This window comes from Gymnodraco acuticeps, unplaced genomic scaffold, assembly GCF_902827175.1.
Source record: "Gymnodraco acuticeps unplaced genomic scaffold, fGymAcu1.1, whole genome shotgun sequence".
In the NCBI taxonomy this organism is placed as follows: domain Eukaryota; kingdom Metazoa; phylum Chordata; class Actinopteri; order Perciformes; family Bathydraconidae; genus Gymnodraco; species Gymnodraco acuticeps.
In genome coordinates, this window is record NW_022991300.1 from 646,017 (window position 1) to 668,219 (window position 22,203).

General features: G+C 44.4%; 2 protein-coding genes across 2 annotated transcripts in view; one reads left to right on the forward strand and one right to left on the reverse strand.

Moving 5' to 3' along the window:
* Positions 1-22,203, reverse strand: part of LOC117562389 — a 58,917-nt gene that overhangs the window by 14,888 nt on the left and 21,826 nt on the right. The window lies entirely within an intron of this gene.
* The window catches only part of LOC117562390 (vacuolar protein 8-like), an 89,535-nt gene that overhangs the window by 9,642 nt on the left and 57,690 nt on the right, over positions 1-22,203 (forward strand). The window contains 1 exon segment of the mRNA XM_034240226.1: positions 1,231-1,440. Coding sequence (XP_034096117.1) covers positions 1,231-1,440 — 210 coding nt within the window.

Sequence of the window (22,203 nt, forward strand, 5' to 3'; positions counted from 1 at the left end):
GACATTTAGTTACAAAGAACTCAATGGTGCTCTAGGAGGAGATTCAGGTGATAAGGGGGGGGGGGGGGGGTTACCTTGGTTGCTGATTTGGCTAATGGTTACACAAGAACAACACATCGTTATGACATCATAAAGTGGCCAAAATCTGATCAGCTCATTTCAGACAGGTTTTTTAGAAATGGATCAAAAAGAGAGAGAATCTTTGTTCCTGAAACTTCAGAGTCTCTTTCCACAGAGGGGACACATGTTGATGTAGAAGAGACATGAAGAAGAGGGGACACATGTTGATGTAGAAGAGACATGAAGAAGAGGGGACACATGTTGATGTAGAAGAGACATGAAGAAGAGGGGACACATGTTGATGTAGAAGAGACATGAAGAAGAGGGACACATGTTGATGTAGAAGAGACATGAAGAAGAGGGGACACATGTTGATGTAGAAGAGACATGAAGAAGAGGGGACACATGTTGATGTAGAAGAGACATGAAGAAGAGGGGACACATGTTGATGTAGAAGAGACATGAGAAGAGGGGACACATGTTGATGTAGAAGAGACATGAAGAAGAGGGGACACATGTGATGTAGAAGAGACATGAAGAAGAGGGGACACATGTTGATGTAGAAGAGACATGAAGAAGAGGGGACACATGTTGATGTAGAAGAGACATGAAGAAGAGGGGACACATGTTGATGTAGAAGAGACATGAAGAAGAGGGGACACATGTTGATGTAGAAGAGACATGAAGAAGAGGGGACACATGTTGATGTAGAAGAGACATGAAGAAGAGGGGACACATGTTGATGTAGAAGAGACATGAAGAAGAGGGGACACATGTTGATGTAGAAGAGACATGAAGAAGAGGGGACACATGTTGATGTAGAAGAGACATGAAGAAGAGGGGGACACATGTTGATGTAGAAGAGACATGAAGAAGAGGGGACACATGTTGATGTAGAAGAGACATGAAGAAGAGGGGACACATGTTGATGTAGAAGAGACATGAAGAAGAGGGGACACATGTTGATGTAGAAGAGACATGAAGAAGAGGGGACACATGTTGATGTAGAAGAGACATGAAGAAGAGGGGACACATGTTGATATAGAAGAGACATGAAGAAGAGGATTTTGCATAATAGGTGACCTTTTAATCCTCACAGATTTAACAAAAGCAGATGTGTTTTTCTGTTGTTGCTCCTCTCTCTCTCTCTCTCTCTCTCTCTCTCTCCAGATTGGTCCAGGAGGCTGCTGGGTGATGCGGGGGGGGTTCCCGGTTCTGGTTCTGCTGCTGCAGGGCTCAGACTCAGAGGTCCAGTTCTACAGCTGCTCCGCCCTCTGCAACATCTCTTCTGCTCGGGAGCTCCACCGGAAGCTGCTGAGCATCGGGAGTCACTTCCTGTTGAAGTCCCTGCTGACGCTCGCCTCCTCCTCCGTGCAAAAGGTAACGTTGAGTTTCTCCTTCCTGATTACAATTGGCAAGTCTTATGTATATCTGTAAATGATATACTATCATATGTATATACAGTATATTATAAGCCTATATTCCTGCTACTGCAACATGTTTATAAATGGTGTTTTGTTGTTGTTTAGAACTCGATGCAGGCGTGCAGATGCCTTCAGACTCTCTCACAGAATGGTACATATGTTCCCATTACACTTTGCTGATGCTTTTACCATTTAAATAACAATAAGTGCATGTAACCATGAAGATGCAAACTCAAAAAGTGTCTATACTAGATGTGAGAAAATGAATATAAATACATTTTTACCACTGAAGATAGTACTTTTTAACTAAAGTAACTTTTTTAATTTCCCATAATATGTGTATTTAGCGTGGACTGTGTGTTGTTGTGTGGAGTGTTTTTCCAGCAAGGCAAGTTTATTTATAAAGCACCTTTCAACACAAGGCAATTCAAAGCGCCCTCCAAAAAAACAAAACAAGCTAATATAGAATAACACAGATATTAAATACATGGATACAAGTTACAGTGCAGTGTAAGATATGAATAGTTCAATTATAAGCAGCGTCAAAAAGAAAAGTCTTCATCCTGGATTTAAAAGTACTCAGTGTTTCAGCAGACCTGCAGGTTTCTGGGAGTTTGTTCCAGATATTTGGAGCATAATAACTGAACTCCTCCATGTTTGGTTCTGACTCTGGGGACAGAAAAGTGCACCGTACTTTAACAACAAACTCCTCCTAGGGATTTTATCCAATCGTCTTCAAATCTTGACAGTAGCATCTCAAGACCTGGCAGATGAAAAGTTAGTGGCGCCCATTTTGACTCTCGCCTGATGGCTATGTGATCCCTTTCCATGGAAGGTGATTATCTCCTAACGCCAGCTGACAGGCTCCAAACGGCCCAAACGTCACATGATGGTTAATGCTTCGGCCCCGAACAGCTCATCTCCAAATCTGAGGGGCCGAAACACGATATTGCTGTGACACCAATGGTGTCAACAGTCTTTACGTTTGGTGTCAATCATGATGAAGTCCAAGCTCTGTAACATGAATGGCATGTCCCCCAAAGAGTTTATGGAAATCAGAAACAGTCATAATTGTCTTTGATAAACTGTGTAGCCATAATAGAGGCACTCAGAGACTTAATGTCCCCTTTAAACCCACCGTATGTAATCCCACAGCCGTGACCGCATACAATAATGTACTGTATTATAAACACTTTGTAATCTAGAGCCTTGGCTATTAATCATAATATTATAATATCATATTTTCCAGTGTTCCCTAAGTGATATACTTAAGTAGAAAATAAAAGTACTTAAGTATTTCCATCTTATTTATACTTTTCTAAATCACTTCATCTCACAGGTCAATATTTTACTTTTTACTCAGTTACGTTTTTCTTACCGCTTTAGTGACTTCTTTTAGATATACTGTACACTTTGTACTAACCCTAACCGTAACCCTATCATAACATAATTAGGTGATTTTAAATGTGAGTTTTCATTAACTTGTGTCTGTTATTGGGTTTAGAAATCTTCCTACTTCTCAAGATAAATAAACTATTTGTTAGTGAAACCCTGACAGCGAGGATTTTTTACCAAAGTTTTGCAGATAATAATTACGCATTTCTATTTAAGTGAGGTTTTAAATGTTTGTGTTGTTGAATTAAAAGCACATCATATAAGGCATATATACATTTTCAGTTTTTATTTGACTCTATTGAGGTGAGTGGCACCATGTTTCAGTCAATACAATTACATGTTCCGCTCTTCACCTACACATTCTGAGTATTACAGTCCCAGAATATTTGACCAGCTTGTATGAACACATTTAAAAAATATAAACATATATAATGGAATTGAATGTGTACAGTGAGACAAATATAAAAACACAATTTTATATTTCATACCATGGGTTGTTTTATTTATGAAAGTGTTGATTAAACATACAATGGCTAAATAGAAGTACTTTAGTAACAAAAATGTGATACAGTAAATCATGTATACTGTATATGTTTACACAGTGAGGCACACGCGTACAAAAATAGATTTGAATTTTTATTTTATTTTAAAATCAAATCTTTCTAATCCTAATTTTAATCCTAATTGTATCAGGAAAATTAGTTGCGGGCGAACCTGAGCTCCAGGAGAAAACCCAAAAGTGGAAGCGGGGTACGGTGGCCCTGAAGTGCAAGTCAAAACAACATTTCACAAAACACTTCAACATTTCACATTTTACGGAAAGGGTATTCCTTTAGGGAGAACACTTCTTGTTTGTGATTGGACAGAGCCAGCCAGAGAAGAACTGCTGTGATTGGTTGTTTTTGCTGCCAGTCAAGAAATGACGCTTCGTGATTGGTCAGCACCCGGCCGACAGCACCACGTACTTCCTGTTTGGTACTGTTCAGCTGTTTCTTCACGAATTGTAAACTGAGTTGGAAAGAATGGAAGAAGAGATGGAACGAAGGATATACATACGATGTTATCCTCGACATGCTGTCAACCCATCACGACATCTACATGTCCCTTAGAACCAGGGGTGTAGTGCTGCCGGATCGCCGCTCCGGTTGTTAGCATCTGGTTAGCTAGCTATGCCAACGTACATAAGGAGTTGTTTCTACAACAAGGTGGAGGAGAGTCCTCTCCTGTCAGACTGAGAGGATCTTATAACTACAGCTCAGTAATAATAATAATAATAATATTAATAATAATAATACATTTGATTTATATAGCACACTTTAAACATAAAAGGATCAAATAAATAAAGTCAGTGAGGTGTCCTCAGTCCTAACTCTTTAAACCGCGCTTTCAGGGTTCTAAGCAGGGGTGTAGTGCTATTTTTATAATTGCAGGAGCGCACCTAGACCAACAAAACAGCAACATATGGACATAGGTTACTATATCAAAAGTGTGCAAATGTATTTAGAATCCTGTCCATGTGACCCTTTTGTTAGTGGGTGGTGGACCTCACATCCTCTAGGGGGGTCCGGGGGCATGCTCCCCCGGGAAGATGATTTTTTAAAAGTTAAAGTTAAATTCAATCTGGTGCACTTTGAGAGCAAAGTTAGGGACTACATCTATGGATACATCTCTCAACAACACCCATGTGAAACAGTACTGTAACCAGAAGTACTTTTCTTTAAGCATATCTTACTAATCACTCCCCTTTTAAACTGTATTTGAGTTTTACTGTCCTATAGAATGAGTTGGAATTATTTCATACCTATTTTTATTTATTCTCTTATTTTTTATAATGATAATAAAAAGGTGTGCTTTGGAAATACTTGTTTACATAAATGGTGACCAAACCGTTTGAGACCCACTGAGATAGCTTAGACTAAAGTTATCTATCTAAACACTCAGAGAGTCCTTTAGCTCACTGAGCTGTAGTTATAAGATCCTCTCAGTCTGACAGGAGAGGACTCTCCTCCACCTTGTTGTAGAAACAACTGCTTATGTACGTTAGCATAGCTAGCTAACCAGATGCTAACAACCGGTAAAGCGGTGCTCCGGCAGCTGTGACTACCTGATTTGCATCTCTGCCCGATTTGCATTGCGCAAGCGCAAGATGGTCCGCTATATTAGACAGCTACATATGGCAACCCAAATAGGACATTTGTTTCGCAAAGCAGACATTTTTTTTCCAAAAAACCCGACAACATTAATCTGAACGAGAGAGAGAGTTATTGTTATTACAACGTGACTTCACTATTATTTAACAAATACTTTTATTGGGTTGATTACATTCTTGGAATAAGTGAGAAATTGATTTATCTTCTGTTAGACAGTTATCATACTGAAGAAATATTTACTGTGAATGTATGCAAAAATGTTTGGCATTAATAATTTATATGTAATTACATTAACTATGAATGTTAACATTTTATTTCAAATTAAATAAAATTACATAAAAGATTTTCCATAAAAAAAAAAAAGTTGATTCAAGAACACATCTCTGTTAGATCAGTAGTTTTCTTATATTACAATTATTGCTAAATTTGAAAGGTCTTTACCAGCTTTGGAATTATATATATATATCGTTGAGATTAATGTTGTCAGGTTTTTTTAGTTTTCTTTTTCTGCTTTGCCAAACGCCACTGTCAAGTGTCCTATTTGGGTTGCCGTATGTAGCTGTCCAATATGGCGGACCATCTCGCGCTTGCGCAATGCAAATCGGGCAAAGATGCAAATGGGGTAGTCACAAGCACTACACCCCTGGTTCTAAGGGACATGTAGATGTCGTGATGGGTTGACAGCATGTCGAGGATAACATCGTATGTATATCCTTCGTTCCATCTCTTCTTCCATTCTTTCCAACTCAGTTTACAATTCGTGAAGAAACAGCTGACCAGTACCAAACAGGAAATACGTGGTGCTGTCGGCCGGGTGCTGACCAATCACGAAGCGTCATTTCTTGACTGGCAGCAAAAACATCCAATCACAGCAGTGCTTCTCTGGCTGGCTCTGTCCAATCACAAACAACAAGTGTTCTCCTTAAAGGAATACCCGTTCTGTAAAATGTGAAATGCTGTAGTGTTTTCTGAAATGTTGTTTCGACTTGCACTTCAGGAACACTGTATGCGGGGGAAGATCCAACAATACATTACATTTATATAGCGCTTTTCTTGAATTCAAAGACGCTTTGGAGGGTGGAGTGAGGTGAGGGAAATGGAGGAGGGACTTATTGTTGATGTGTTTTTTTTAATCCTTATTAATATGGATTTCTGGAAAACCTGAGCTCCAGGAGAAAACCCTATCTGAGCAAAAAGTGAAGGAGGGGGTGAGGAAGGAGGTGAGGGAAATGGAGGCAGGGAGTTACTGTTGTCCAGCTGGAGCTGAATCACCAGAAGCTTTCTCCATCTTCTCTGAGGTGGTGTTTCTCGTGCCTTTGGCTTTCTTCCTCATCTCCTTCTCTTGCATCTTGCTTATCATTTTCTGCAAGGCAACGTCTCTATCCTCAGTCTCCCCCCTTCTGTGAGAGAAGAAACCTCTGCTCTTATTCTTCATGTGAAGACAGAGGTCTTCCAGAAGTTTCTTTTCCTCCTCCATCTTTTTCTCAGTCGTTGCCCAGCTCAGTCTTCTCTGAGCCAGGTCGTCCCTCTGCTCCTCCACCTGTTTCAGTTGTGTCTCCGTCAGATGAAGCTTGGTCTCCCATGCTCTCGGTGTTCTGGGCCAGGTCTTTGGAGAGCTTCTTCTTCTGCTCTTCCAATTGGTTTTCCAACTGCTTGACATCCGTCTCCTTGCGTTGGACAAACTGCTCCCAGTTCAGCTGTTTTTCAGCCAGGTCTTTGGAGAACTTCTCCTCCTGCTCTCTCATCTGTTCTTTCAGCTGTTTGACGTCCGTCTCCCAGCCCAGGTTATTCTCGGCCAGGCGATCTTTCTCCTTTTCCACCTGCTTTAATTTAGCCTCCACCTGTTTGAACTCAGTCTCCAAGGTCAGGGTTAGCTTGGCCATGTCGTTCTTTTCCTGAGTCACCTCATTTAGTGTTGTCTCCATCTGTTGCTTCTCAGTCTCCCAGGTGTGACTCTTATCGGCCAGGTCTTTAGAGAACTCTTCCTCTTGCCTTTTCAACTGGGCCTCCATCTGTAGGAATTCCGTCTCCAAGGTCTTGTTTCTACTGGCCTGGTAATTGTTCTTCTTCTCCACCTCTTTCAACTTCATCACCATCTCTTGCTTCTCACTCTCCCAGGTGAGAGTCTTTTCGGCCAGGCTCTTGGTGACCTTTTCCTCGCATTGAAGGAGTTGTTCCTCTCTTCTCTGCAGCAGGTTTAAAGTCACCAGGTTGGCCTCGCTGTGTTGGTCTGAGAGCTTCTGTTTCTGTGTCTCATACCATGCCACTGTGTCTTCCAGCTGCTCTTTGTGTTGAAGCTCTGCAGCTTCCATCTTCTCCTCCAGACCGCTGTTTCTATCCTCCAAGATGGTCACACACTCAAGGAGTTCTTCCCCTTTTCTTATCAGCTCTTTCATGGTCTCCCCTTTCCTCATCCTCAGTTTGATGATCTCTGGGTCACACTGCAGGGGAACATCATTGTTCTCGCTGTCAGATGTCGCCTGGTCCTTCTCGTCTGAGACATTTCCTTTCTCTGCCTCATGCCTTGCCACAATTTGGTCCAGCTGCCTCTTGTGTTGGCATTCTGCATTTTCAATATTCCCATTCAGACGTGAGATTTCTGCCTCATGCTCCATGATGGTGTCAACCAGCCTTTTGTTCTCTTTGTGGAGCCCTGAGTCCCTGTAGCTCAGGAGCTCCTCGAGACGTTTGACCTTGTCTTTTTGTTTGCGCATACTGTGGCAAAATGTCGTCCTCTCCTCCTGAAATGCCCCACGATACTCCTCCAGGCCGTTTATCTGGCCGTTTCTGCAGTGGACCTGCCTGTAAGCTCGATCCGCTTCAGCTCCATGGTCGAATGGCCTGGGGTTTCCCCTGTTGTTCTGGTGGCTTCTTCTATCCATGGCACCGTCTGTAGACTTGTGTTGTGCGTAGGTAGAATAATATATTTCTCTTTGGAAGAAGTGTTCTGTGTAGAAGTCTGCGAAGGTGGTCTGAATGCGTGTCACCACTTACAGCTCTGGAGTGAAGAGTGTGGAGTGAATGCACATCACAGCCCTTGCAGTCTTCCTTCAGACTCCTGTGACATCATCATGACATCACAGATCTCTTTGATCTTCTGTGACATCATCATGACATCACAGATCTCTTTGATCTTCTGTGACATCATCATGACATCACAGATCTCTTTGATCTTCTGTGACGGAACATTCATCAAAGCCAATGATGTCATCGCTTCAGTGTGTCAGGATGTCATAAGTGATGTCACTGAAATAGTTTGGTTTAGACTTATGGTGTTGCCATGGAAACACAAACTCCCAATAATCATTATAAAAACAGAAACAGTACAAACTAAACAAAACAATAAACAACAATAAAAGTAAACAGATTGGTTTATGAAACGGTGTCTTCATACTCTTCATCCAGGAGAGACGCTCCAGCTGCTGAAGCCTCACTACGTCGCCATGTTGGAGTACCTGTCGGTGCTTCTCCAAAATAAAGATTTAAAGTTCCAGCAGCTTGGCTTAGTGACGATATCCAACCTCAAGACAGGTTTGTATTCGTTCTACCCTCGGGCGTCACTTTGTGTTGAAGTTCTTTTGGACTCTTTTGGACTCATGTGTTTTACTGTGTTCTAATCCTGGCTCCTTTTGGATGGTTTGCACTGTAGACATTCTGCATCCTTTTCTGGTCAATTTCTCTTTCATTTTTGGTGTTTTGTTCATTGTTTTGTTCCTTTTTAGTAGTTTTGCATTTCTTTTTGGTCATTTTGCATCTCCTATTAGACTTTGTGTCTTTATGGTTATATCCGGTCTCTTTTTGGTTGCTTTACGCTTTGGCAGACGTTTTGCATCTCTCTTTGTTATTGTATTCCCTTTTCCTACTTCGGTCTTGTTTTGGCCTTTTTGGTAAACCGTTAAAGGTCCCAGGTCATGGCCATTTCTACTGATCATAATTCCATTGTTGAGGTCTACTAGAATAGATTTAAACTCACATTGGTTTCTCATCCAGCGTCTCTGTAAAGTACACTGAACAAAAATATAAACGCAACACTTTTGTTTTTGCTCCCATTTCTCATGAGATGAACTCAAAGATCTAAAACATTTTCTATAAACACAAAATAACCATTTCTCTCAAATATTGTTCACAAATCTGAAAGAATCTGTGATAGTGAGCACTTCTCCTTTGCCGAGATAATCCATCCCACCTCACAGGTGTGGCATATCAAGATGCTGATTAGACAGCATGATTATTGCACAGGTGTGCCTTAGGCTGGCCACAATAGAAGGCCACTCTGAAACGTGCAGTTCTATTTCGTCCCTACTGACCACCAGAGGCGGTGCTTTAGCACTGGATGTGTCCATCGCGCGCATGCGCAGCTCGAGTACCAATACCAACAAAGTCACCTGTGACCCACGTGACACCGGCTATATCAGCCGGTGTCGTCAGTGGATCTGTTCCTTTCATCTTCTCGCTGCGCGAGAGTACCTTGGCTACATTTTTGTAGCCTACAGCGTTCGTTCGGTTGGAATATTGTTAAGGATTCTCTGCAAACAGCTGGCTGCGTGCAGCTTCGCGACTCATCCAGTCGGGGCCGCGGGTTTACCCGTCCTCCAGGAGCTGTGGCTGGCTGCGCAGAGACTTCGTTCGAACAGGTTGGTGTCGGCTTGGTTGGTGATGGCAGTGTTTTCGCTCCCTCTCCCAGCCTAGTTGTCCCGTTACTGTCTGTTTAGCTTTTTGGGCTTGAACTTTTATGGTGACGGAGGTGTTTCCGCTCCCTCTCCCAGGAGTTGCCCTTGCTGTGCTTTTGTACTTATTCTGCAAACTTCATTAGCATTGAGCTAGTTAGCAGTAGCGCTGCAGGCCTGTGGTCAGGTGCCCTCAGCCTCAGTGCAGGGTCACAGATGGGCTGCTCTGTAGGGCCTACGACGCAGCAGCACGCATGGGTCGTATCGGGAACTCCCTCTCCCATCTAATGCTGGCCGTCTCCGCCTCGCTGCAGCAGGCTCCGGCCGAGCCTGCTTTGCTGGGCCTCAGTGATGCATCACTGCAGGCCTTTGCCCTAATGACTAGGGAATTGGGACGAGTTATGTCCTTTCTGGTACAGACTCGTCGCAAGGTTTGGCTGGCCCAGTCACCACTGACGGAGACATGTAGGAGAGTCCTCCGTAGCGTGCCAGTCGTGCCAGGGGAGCTGTTTGGGTCAGCTGCCCTGGAGGCGCTGGAGCGCGCTGCCCAAGCTAGGCAGACCAGGCAGCAGCTCTCGGGTCTTTGCAGACCCGTGGCCACTCCCAGCAGGCCCAGGGGCCGCTCTAGCAGCCACCGGCTTACAGGGGTGGTCTGCAGAGGTCCCAGCGGCCCACTCAACCGGCCGATGACTTTCGTGCCCCAGGTCGCCTGGGGCCCCAGGGGGGGCTAGGCCCTGAAGCCAGTGGACCCCCTGATTCAGGGCGGGGGTTCTACTCGGCGTTACTTTCTTGTGAGCAAGAAAGTTGGCGGATTCCGTCCAGTTCTGGACCTCAGAGGAATCAACAGATTCTTGAAGGTACTGCCCTTCCATATGCTAACCACAGCAGACACCCTTCGTGTTGTCACACAGGGGGAGTGGTTCACAACCGTGGACTTGAGGGACGCCTACTTCCACGTGCCAATTGCATCCCATCACCGGAAGTTCTTGAGGTTCGCCTTTCAGGGCCGACATTATCAGTTCCGGGTGCTTCCCTTTGGTCTCTCCCTCTCTCCAAGGGTGTTCACCAGGGTTGTAGCGGCAGCGCTCGCTCCCCTACAGGCACAGGGCATGAAGGTCCTGCCATATCTGGACGACTGGCTGGTTTGCGCGCCGTCCCGGGCCCAAGTGGCCCAGGATACGGCGCGCCTCTCATCCCATGTAGCCCGGTTGGGCCTAACAGTGAACGCCGGGAAGAGTTGCCTGGACCCTTCCCAACAGGTCACTTACCTGGGGATGGTCCTAGACTCGGTCGCCATGAGGGCCTACTTGACACCTCGTCGTGTGGACGACATTTCCCACCACCTTCGCATCTTCAGACTGGGCAAGAGGGTGCCTTACATCCAGTTCCTCCGGCTCTTAGGCAGACAGACAGCTGCCTCAGCCGTTGTGCCCTTGGGCCTGCTATCACTGCGCCCCATGCAGATGTGGCTGAACAACTTTCGCTTGGACGCCAAGCGGCACAGGCACAAGAGAGTCAGGGTGTCTCAGCGGTGCCTCCACTCTCTGTCCCGCTGGAGGGACAGGGCCTATCTTCTGATGGGTGTGCCTATGGGCGCCATCCCATCCCGCCGGGAGACGGTCACTGTGGATGCATGTCTCTCGGGGTGGGGTGCGGTGTGGCAGGGCAGGACTGTGCAGGGGCAGTGGTCTGCCCAGGAAGGTGCACACCATATCAATGTGCTGGAGCTGCGGGCTGTGTTGCTCGCACTCATGCACTTTTTACCCCAACTGGCGGGCAGGCATGTGCTCATTCGTTCGGACAACATGTCCGCCGTTGCCCAAATCAACCACCAGGGGGGCACCAGGTCCACACAGCTGCTCCGTGTTTCACAGAGCCTCTTGCCTTGGGCGCTCCCCCGCCTCGCCAGTCTGCAGGCAGTCTTTCTGTCAGGAGACCTGAATCAGGTCGCAGATTTCCTCTCACGGCGCAAGCCTCCACCGGGGGAGTGGAGGCTTCGCCCAGAGGTGGTGGAGACAATTTGGAGCCTTTTCGGCAGGGCCGAGGTGGACCTCTTTGCCTCAGAAGAGTCGAGGCACTGCCCCCTCTGGTTCTCCTGGACGGAGGTGACCAGCCCGTTGGGTCAGGATGCTCTGGCGCACGACTGGCCGGACACTCTCCTGTATGCCTTCCCGCCGCTGCCTCTGATACTGCAGACGCTTCAGAGGGTCCTTACTCAGGGGCACAGGCTCCTTCTGGTCGCCCCCCGCTGGCCGGGGAGAGTCTGGTTCCCACTGCTGCGCAGTCTCTGCTGCAGCCCACCTTGGCGTCTCCCCGACAGGAAGGACCTTCTGTCTCAGCTCAAGGGTCAGATCTGGCGTCCCGACTCTCACCGCCTTCAGCTCTGGGTTTGGCCTCTGCAGGGCCCAACCCACTGTTGAGCGGCGTTACGGCATCAGTCAGGGAAACTATCCTGAATGCCAGAGCTCCATCCACTCGGGCACAGTATGAGTGCAAATGGAAGCTCTTCTCCCACTGGTGTGTGAGTAAGGCTGAGAATCCGGGGCATTGCTCCGTGGCCACCATTTTGGAGTTCCTGCAGTCCCTTCTGGAGAGTGGATGTTCTCACTCCACTTTGAAGGTGTATATGGCTGCGATCTCTGCCCGACATGTCGGAGTCGATGGCGCCACAGTGGGGCGCCACAGGTTGGTGTCCCTCTTTCTAAGAGGGGCTATACGGCAGCGTCCCCCTAGCACCCCAAGGGCCCCGGCTTGGGACCTGACCCTAGTGCTGAATGCCCTATCATCTCCGCCCTTCGAGCCCCTGGCCCAGGTCGGGCTTAAGTGGCTGTCCCTGAAGGCAGCATTTCTGCTTGCCGTAACCTCAGGGAAGCGAGTCGGAGAGCTTCATGCCCTCTCCGTAAGCAGTACATGCCTGAGGTGGAACTCCGATGACTCGGGCGTTACCCTCTGGCCGAATGTGGCGTTCCTGCCCAAGGTGCTTCCACTAGCCCACTCCAATCGAACTATCCAGCTGGCACGCTTTAACATTCCACAAGAGAGCGGCACACCTGAGTTGCTGTGCCCTGTGCGTGCCCTGAGGGCGTATATTGATGCTACAGCCGGTATACGGCAGTCAGAGCAGCTCTTCGTTTGCCATGGCGGCACTAAGAAGGCCACAGCCTCGCCGCGTCCCGCCGTCTCAGGGAGGAGAAATCGGCGGAGCTGCAGCTGAGAAAAGATTGAGTGTGTGTGTGAGGAAGTCTTCGTTACGTCACTTGGTTCCCGGAAGAAACAAATGGAAAAAGAGAAATGTCCAAGGAGGCGTTCTGGGGCAGCACAGACAGGTCTTCTCTGTGTTAGAGTTTTACTCGCTACAGGGTGTACTTTGAGGGTTTGTGACTCTGCAGTCCGTTACATGCAGAACAAGCTTCATAACACAAGGGGACGGGTAACAACCAGAAAAGCACGACATGGGACCTTTAATAATCAGTAGGCTAGGGTTTTCCCCTTTTCTCTGTTACTTTTTTAGACGAAGTAAATGTGTTTCTCCTACATTTTTAAATTGTCTGCTGTGCGAAACAACCTTTCTAAAAGCGTCCTCATTATTTAGTGAACATTTCTTGATCCATTTTAAACCGTAGTGGGGACAAGATCCACCAAAAGCAGCTCAAAGTACTGCAGCCATTCACACCATCTTATCATAGTAGATATCTTAACAAATGAATCACTACCAGGCCTTGAGATCCAGGAGGTTTGAGTCTTGTGTTTCCCTGCAGATGGAGACTTCTCCTCTGTTGTCTGGCGGCGAGGTGGAGGATCAGCTCCGGACGGTTCATGATCAGACGGAGGAAACCAGACGGCTGCTGCAGACGATCCAGCCTCTCTCTCCATCTCCTGTTCACCCTTTACAGCCTCCACACCAGTGGTTGCGTTAGACTTTTTCGTTGTCCGTCATTTTATTTTTCATGTTTTAATGATGAGATGAGACATATTTAATATTTATGTTTGGGTACTGAGCAGCAAACGCTCATTCATTCATTTTTTTTTAATGATTCATACAGAACTTTTAAGGGCATGGAGAAAAAAAAAGATGAACAGAGACACCGACCGTGTGGTCACTTTTCATGTCAACACGAACATGAATGATTTCCTGCACTGACGGCACAGCAGAGGGGGCAGAGGCCGCTAAAAACACCACGACCATTGTGCCTAAACAGGCAAATATGAACAATGCCATTGTTTTAAATGAGACAATTACAATCAGAATATGAACAAAACATTTACAAGAACAACTCAATTGACCTGCTGTAGCCTGAACGCTGATTTCTGCATCGCCGTGCACCAGAGGCGGATCTACGGGGGGGCAAGGGGGGGCAGCTGCCTTGCCCCCCCCAGCTGCCCCCCTAACTTTTGTTTCCCTAAAACTGTACTAAAACAAACCTACACTATTTCCACAAGCTTCTCAAGCAACAAAACAAGCATTACATTAGTTAAAATTGAATCATTTTAAATATCATTTTAGGCCCGTTAAAAACGCAGCTACGGCCCTACATTAAACTGCGGAGCGGCGTTCACACAGACCGCGGCTCACACTGCTGCAGAGAGGGAGCGAGCTGTCCCAGCACCTATGGATCAGCTTCCTCTGGGAGCATTTCCCTTTCCACTAGTTTTGTTTTTACTAAGGACGAGAGCTTGAAACTAAATATTAATAAAACGCTGCCGTTTGAATCGATAGCGTTTAACAGACGGGCGCTGTTTGGGGCGTTACGTTACAAAATACTGCGCAGACAGCGTTAGCTGGGAGATCGATCACTTTGCTAAACTACGCGGTAGCCTACTATTAAATCCATGTAAACTACACATCACAGCCATGAGGCCAGATCACTGAAACCAGGATACATCCTTTACCGTAAAAACTGGATCCAAACACAGCTGCCTGTGTGCGCTTGATCAATACTTTCTGATGTTATGTGATATGCTACATATTAGCTAGGCTACATGGCCCTAACGTGTAAAGTTATACAAGCATTTGTACCAGTGCTTTTCACAAGTAGACTCTTGCAGGCCAGAGTATTGGAGTGATTCAACAACAACAAAAAGACATTTATGAGAAGTGATCAGGACGAACAGAAAGAGGAAAAGGAAAAGAGAGCTGAAGAGACCAGGAGGGTCAGAGCCGGAGGAAGAGGAGGAGATGAAGACATTAGTGAAGAAGAAGAAATATATGTGAGGAATAAAGATGAAGTATCAGAAAGAGGGCCAGAGGCAGGGATCAGGAGGCAGAGGAGACTCCAGCTGGACCACATGGTATGTTCTTATTCTCCTTACATATTCAATTACAGCAGCACAATCTAGCAGCTCTTAGTATTGACAAATATTGATTGAAATGTGTTGCTGCACAGGTCACCTGTAGCTCTCTGAAGAGATGGCGGTGATGTCATTTGTGTACTTAATTATAATTAAGTACAGTATGCATAATTCTGAGTATTCTCTGAATCGGGTGCCTTTTGGGTCTTTATATCTTTGAAAAATGAAACCAAAATGTTTGGTCATAACATCTGATAGTGGACTACTTACATGTTCCCACCTCAGGCACAACATATAAATAATTACTAGGAATTTCCTTGAAAAAATGTAACAGGGTTGAAGTTTTTGACAAAAAATAGGCATGAGACCTTGTTTAGCTAAGATATGGCACCACATGGAAGTCAAGGACATTACAAAATTGTAATATTTTTCAAAACTATTAATTATTTACTATTATTAATTCATACAACATATTGAAATGTTGAGTTTATCAATCTTAATCTGAAAATACAAAAACTGAAATATAGGTAAGAGAAGAAACTTTTGTGATGTAATTCCCTCAATGCAGATCACACATGGACTGATCCACACATGGACTGATCCACACATGGACTGATCCACACATGGACTGATCCACACACGGACTGATCCACACATGGACTGATCCACACATGGACTGATCCACACATGGACTGATCCACACATGGACTGATCCATTATTTTAATAGGAGGGTAAATGGTATGGCGTGACGGGGTTGAAACAAACTGAGGGACAATATTGCAATTTCATAGATAATTCAAGTATTTATTCAGAATAGATTTTTGATCAGTTAAAGTTGACAAGCATATGATTATATTAGCAGCAACATTTTGGGATAATTGGCCATTTTGATTTGTTTAATATTAAATTAATATGTAATAATGCTTAGTGAGAACATGCAAATATATCTGTCTAAGGCAGGGGTGCCCAACCTTTTTTTAACCGAGAGCTACTTTTAAAGTTGCCAGTCTGCCGAGATCTACCAGTCCAAATAGAGAGGACATTACTGACAGCCTACTACCAGGTAAATACACACTTCTACTTGAATAAAACTGACCTTTGTACGATTAATACTTCATAACATACTGCAGATCCTTTATCTTACCTCTTTCTAATCTACACAAGTATTTAACTGAAGTTACACAACAGTGTTGTTGAAACAGAGTTGGAGTTTATTCACACGTCACTACAGTGGGTAATGTTTTCAAGAAACATTGAACAGTGCTGCCACATATGACACAGGAAAAAAGAAAAGACTCTGAACCCTTTCTTTGCCATTATATAAAAATAGTGTTGCTACAAAAGTATAAATGAGGCTTACTAATAAGACAACTCAGATCTGAAGCTACTCAGGAATCTGCTGCAACAGTGCAATAAAAAAGACAACATTAATAGAATCAAACCCTTTTTTGTAGCATTTTAGTAGAGTATAAAAATAAATGCCTTTAAAATAGGATGCAAGCAACACTCGTTTCTTAACCCGAATTGATAATAGACTATAATCAATTTAAGTTTGCATTCTTATACCATTTTGTACAATAATTATAATGAATAAGTTCAAACAAACTAAAACTTACAGCTGATTAATAACGGTATCTAACTTGAGTTTTTATTATATCAAAAACCTGTTGAAATGCTACTGTTATTTTTACTGTCCCCCAAAAGCGCGTCAGCAGCCTCCAGGAATGCTTCTTTCACAACTTCGCCGTCTTTGAAAGACTTCATGTGTTTCTCAAGAACGTGACTGACACGATAAGATGCTCTGGTAGCAGCCTTGCTCTTGTTGTTGGGCCTGGTGAAAATGGACTGCTGTGCATTTAGCTGTCCTTTCAGGCCCCTCCCCTTTTGGAGCGTAGGGCAGAATTAGGAGGGAATTCCGTCTCGTAGCGTTTGTGCACTGTTTTGAAATGCCGCTCCTAAATTACCCTTCTTCAGATGGACTTTGAATTGGAATAAATACAAAAATAATCATCCTCCCACTCGGAGTTAAAATTATATATGTTTTGCTTCTGCCATAATTGCGGTCTTGTTTGTGTGCGGACTGTCAATCCTACGGACAACGTTAGCGAACTAGTGCACTACCCACTGCTCACCAGCCACGCCCCGACACATGGGGTCACGCCGGCCAATCACAAAGCTTTGATGCGTTCAAGTGCATTATTCTGCCACAGGAAGATTATGTTACAGGACATTAACGATAAAACAGAATATTGTTGTTCTATTTTTAGACACATCTCGCGATCGACTGGGAATCTCCCGACTGGTTGGGCACCCCTGGTCTAAGACAACCAATTTTTTTTAAAACAAAATATATATTTAATTTTACATTGTAATGCAAAACAACCTGTTCCATTAATTCATTGCTTTAAAATACATTTAGTAGTTTCCTTTCATTTAAAATGGTTGAGGTAAGCTTGGGGGAGTCAAAGGGCACCCGATAGTTTGTCTGAACACCTTGTTTCTCTTGTGCATTAAGAACACTTGTGTTAGGGCATGAATTAACAATAAATAGGTTATATACAGTATAAAATACCTGTATATAATGACCTCTTGCCTCCCCTTTGCCCCCCCATGTAAAATGTTCTAGAACCGCCACTGCCGTGCACCCTCGGACAAATCCGTTACTCATCTTAGCTTTTCTACAGATGTCGCAGAACATTTTGCCATCTTCCCTCCTCCGCCACTTAAACTCTTGCTCCCACTGAACACGGTACTCCCGCTTCAACTCCTTGCCACTTGCTTGCCCCTCTGCCGCTGGCTGAACGTTGTCAGTTTTAGTCTTACTGGCTTGTCCTTCATCCTCCACCGCATCAATCCCTCTTTTCACCTCGTTTATCCGCACCATCACAACTACTGGGCTTATTAAAAAAGCTTCGGACGATCAGCTGCCGTGACATTTTGCGATTGCTAAAGCCGGTTAAACAACGAGGTCAAAAACAAGACTAGACAATAGCTACTTAATATGCACACACTCACCACCAACAGGACAGGGGTGTGAATGACTAAATAATAGTTACAGACTACAGTAGAGTACAGTAGATCGCCCTGAGTCGACCTGGCCACTAAGGATGTAATATAATGTGGGCCGCTGGTGGACATTTTGGCGCTGTTCCGAGTTGTGTTCTAATCCGTCAAAATGACGGACTGCTTTCAGATTTTTCCGTCATTGTTAGAAAAAATCCGTCATTGACGGAAAATATTCGGTTAACGCGACCTCTGCTCCACACAAACACTGAGAGACGAGCACTGAGAGCAGCACTGAAGAAGAAGCAGCTTTTCTCCATGTTTCAAAGTGTTTATTAGTTTTTATGCTTACAGTCAACAACAAATTAAGTGAAAAACAAGAGAAGCGGCATAGTATCAACTCTTAACACGTGATAGTTACAAGCAATCGGATATTTAGGATTGGATACATTTGTTTTTTATATATGCTTTTCTTATAATAAACTCTCTTAAACTTCTACGCCTCCAAACGTTGCTTTGTAAAGCGAATGCGCGCGATATCAAACAGAGAAGACTGTTAGTGCAATAAAGGCTCCGTGCATCGAGTTCTCTAAAACAACACTCACTAAAACTGAAGTCTTTGGAAACTAAGTTCCTTAGCAGCTTTGAAATATGTGATTGCTATACGTCACAAAATCAACAGGTAGGAGAGGAATTTACACGGGTACAATTTAACTCTTGTGTGCTAACTTCATAGCACTAATCTAAAAGTGGAAAACTAAGGAAGGAAAAGTACTTGGACACATCAGGAATAAGCAAAAAGCATATGGCTAACATGATTGTAAGAAGAGCTATTCCTATTACTTCACACTCTCCATCGTCTCCACTGTCTACATGGTTATTACTGTATATGTTCTGCACTGAAAGGAAGCAGTAAAGAACTTGCCCAGTATTTGTGCCACTGGTTACACACACAGAGAAAAAGTGAAGCTGACGTCTCAGTGAGAGGCGAGGCTGGAATCTTGCATGCTCACGCTTACATTTCAGTGTGCAGAAACATGGCTGAGCTGCAGGAACTCACGGAGAAAACACAGCTCTCCAATCAAGTGTGTGAACGTCTGTGCAGCTGCTCAGATGACCTCTGCAGGGACACACACAAAAACATTATTTTCAAAGTTTCAGAGCAGCTTAAGAGATAAGAACATGTATGATCCATGTTGAGACTTTCCATTAGGGCAGTGGTTCTCAAAGTGGGGGGCGCGCCACCCCAGGGGGGCGCAGAGGCATGCCAGGGGGGGCGCGAGAGACCAGGAGGAAAAATGGTTAAAAAAAAAAAAGATTTAAAAAAAAAATAAAAATCATAATTTGAAAAATTATTGATTCGAAAATAATATGATGCAGTACAGTATTATTACGTGTTGAGAGATGTATCCATAGATCTCTTCATTTTGCTCTCAAAGGGCACCAGATTGATGCATTTAACTTCAATATTTAAAAATGAAATCTTCCCGGGGGAGCTTGCCCCCGGACCCCCCTATGTGAGGTCCACACACCACCTATAAAAATAGCACTTTACCCCTGCTAAGCTGATTATCGAGCCTTCATTGTAACAGTCGCGGGTACACTGTGTATATGCGTGGGGAATGTTGCAGTAGAAAATTCCACTGTAGCGACCGGTACAAACCCTAAATGTTTGAGAACCCTCTATGAAACGTCAAGCTACCTGAGCTACTGAGTCTGACTATTTGTGTTGGGGGGGCCCGACTTTTTTTTTTCTCCAAAGGGGGGGGGCCTGACAGAAAAAGTTTGAGAACCACTGCATTAGGGGGACATGCAGGGAAAGGAGAGGCTGTCCACACACCATGGAGCTTTATTACTTTGAACACTGTCAGGTGTTGTGTGACGAAGACTTGGTAAGATAACATTTCGCATTAATAATAACTTGGAAGAAAACGTACTGATATTTTGTGTCTTGTTTTGTCCCTATTTTAGTCGTTTGGCATCTATTTTTGGTAATTTAGCAATTTCTCTCCTTAGACTTTGTGTCTCTTTGAGGTTAAAACGTACTCGTTCATTTGACAAGAGTTGTTAACTACGGAAGAGCATAAGGGTCACGTGTGAATATGTTGGTACGATCTGACCAATAGTGAACTTTTTGTATTAGTTCTGCGATTAAAGTCTTATAAAAATGAAATCACATGTTGCCCTAATCCTCTAATTAATGATGGTGTTGAAACAAATGGACAACTGTTTGAATCAAGTCGTTAGCGGACCGGTTGAGATGCAATGTGGATGGAATGAATCTGCCGTGACGCTGTCATTTACTCTCGATAAACCCTTGTTCAAGTTGGACATGTTCCTGGGGGTCTTCACTAAGTGTTATGGAGTCAGAACCAAAATACCCGGCAGACTGCAAGTGTCCTAGGATCTTGGTACATTGGATTCACTGACATTACATGCTTATAGCCTAACGTTAGCCTTTTACTTCAAAAATCATAAAGATGTGGAGATCATCCTGCTGAACAGAACATGTCAGTATCATAAACATGCTTATTTTAAGAAACATTCCTAAATTAAATGGAAAAATCTCATTGCTTTTTGTAGAGGTAGCCCTTGCGACGCTTACTTCTGGGTCAGCCTACTAAAATACGTCATGCCTGCCCCACTCTACAGTGTTTCTGTCTCTTTAGTGGACATATTCCTCGCCTCTCTGCCTCCTCTCTCTGCAGGTGCTCCTGCTCCTCTCTCTCTCGTTGTTGTCGCTCCTCTCTCTCTCGTTGTTGCCTCGCCTCTCTCCTCCTCTCAGCCAGGAGACGAGAGGCCTGCCCGGCGTCTGTGGTCCCGGCTGAGGGTCGACACGTGACTTCAGGAGGCTGGGGATCTGCAGGGAGAGGCTTTTGAGGAGGACCTGAAGAGAGAATAATATCACCTTTTGTAAGAGCCATTTAAAAAAGTGTCATGTTTGGGTTCAAGTCGTCACAATTTTTAGTTTTTTCGCTGTGTGCCATTAGTGTGTTGTTATCCTATTACCTAGGGCACAGGTATTTAAGGTGTGTGTTGTCTCCGGATTGGGTGTGACTGACCCCGGAAGGGCATATGGTTTTTGACCGTCTTAGCGCATGTACAGTTGCAAGAAAAAGGATGTGAACCCTTTGGAATTACCTGGATTTCTGCATAAGTTGGTCATAAAATGTGTTCTGATCTTCATCTAAGTCACAACAATAGACAAACACAGTCTGCTTAAACTAATACCACACAAACAATTATATGTTTTCATGTTTTTATTGAACACACCATGTAAACATTCACAGTGCAGGGTGGAACAAGTATGTGAACCCCTCGGCTAAAGACTTCTTCAAGAGCTAATTGGAGTCAGGAGTCAGCCAACCTGGAGTCCAATCAATGAGACGAGATTGGAGGTGTTGGTTAAAGCTGCCCTGCTCTATAAAAAATACACACCAGTTTTGAATTAGCTATTCTTAAGAAGCATTGCCAGATGTGAACCATGCCTCGCACAAAAGAGCTCTCAGAAGACCTACCATTAAGAATTGTTGACTTGCATAAAGCTGGAAAGGGTTACAAAAGTATCTCTGAAAGCCTTGATGTTCATCAGTCCAGACAAGTTGTCTATAAATGGAGAAAGTTCAGCACTGTTGCTACTCTCCCTAGGAGTGGCCGTCCTGTAAAGATGACTGCAAGAGCACAGCGCAGAATGCTCAATGAGGTGAAGAAGAATCCTAGAGTGTCAGCTAGAGACTTAAAGAAATCTCTGGCACATGCTAACATCTCTGTTGACGAATCTACGATACGTAAAACACTGAACAAGAATGGAGTTCATGGGAGGACACCACGGAGGACACCACGGAGGACACCACGGAGGACACCACGGAGGAAGCCACGGAGGAAGCCACTGCTGTCCAGAAAAAACATTGCTGCACGTTTGAAGTTTGCAAAAGAGCACCTGGATGTTCCACAGCACTACTGGCAACATATTCTGTGGACAGATGAAACCAAAGTTGAGTTGTTTGGAAGGAACACACAACGCTATGTGTGGAGAATCCAAAGGGTTCACATACTTTTTCTTGCAACTGTACAAGGAGATGTTAACATCTGATCATTCACATTTACTCAGAGGTGGAAGAAGTACTCAGATCTTGTTCTTAAGTAGAAGTACTCAGATCTTGTACTTGAGTAAAAGTAGAAGTACTCAGATCTTGTACTTGAGTAAAAGTAGA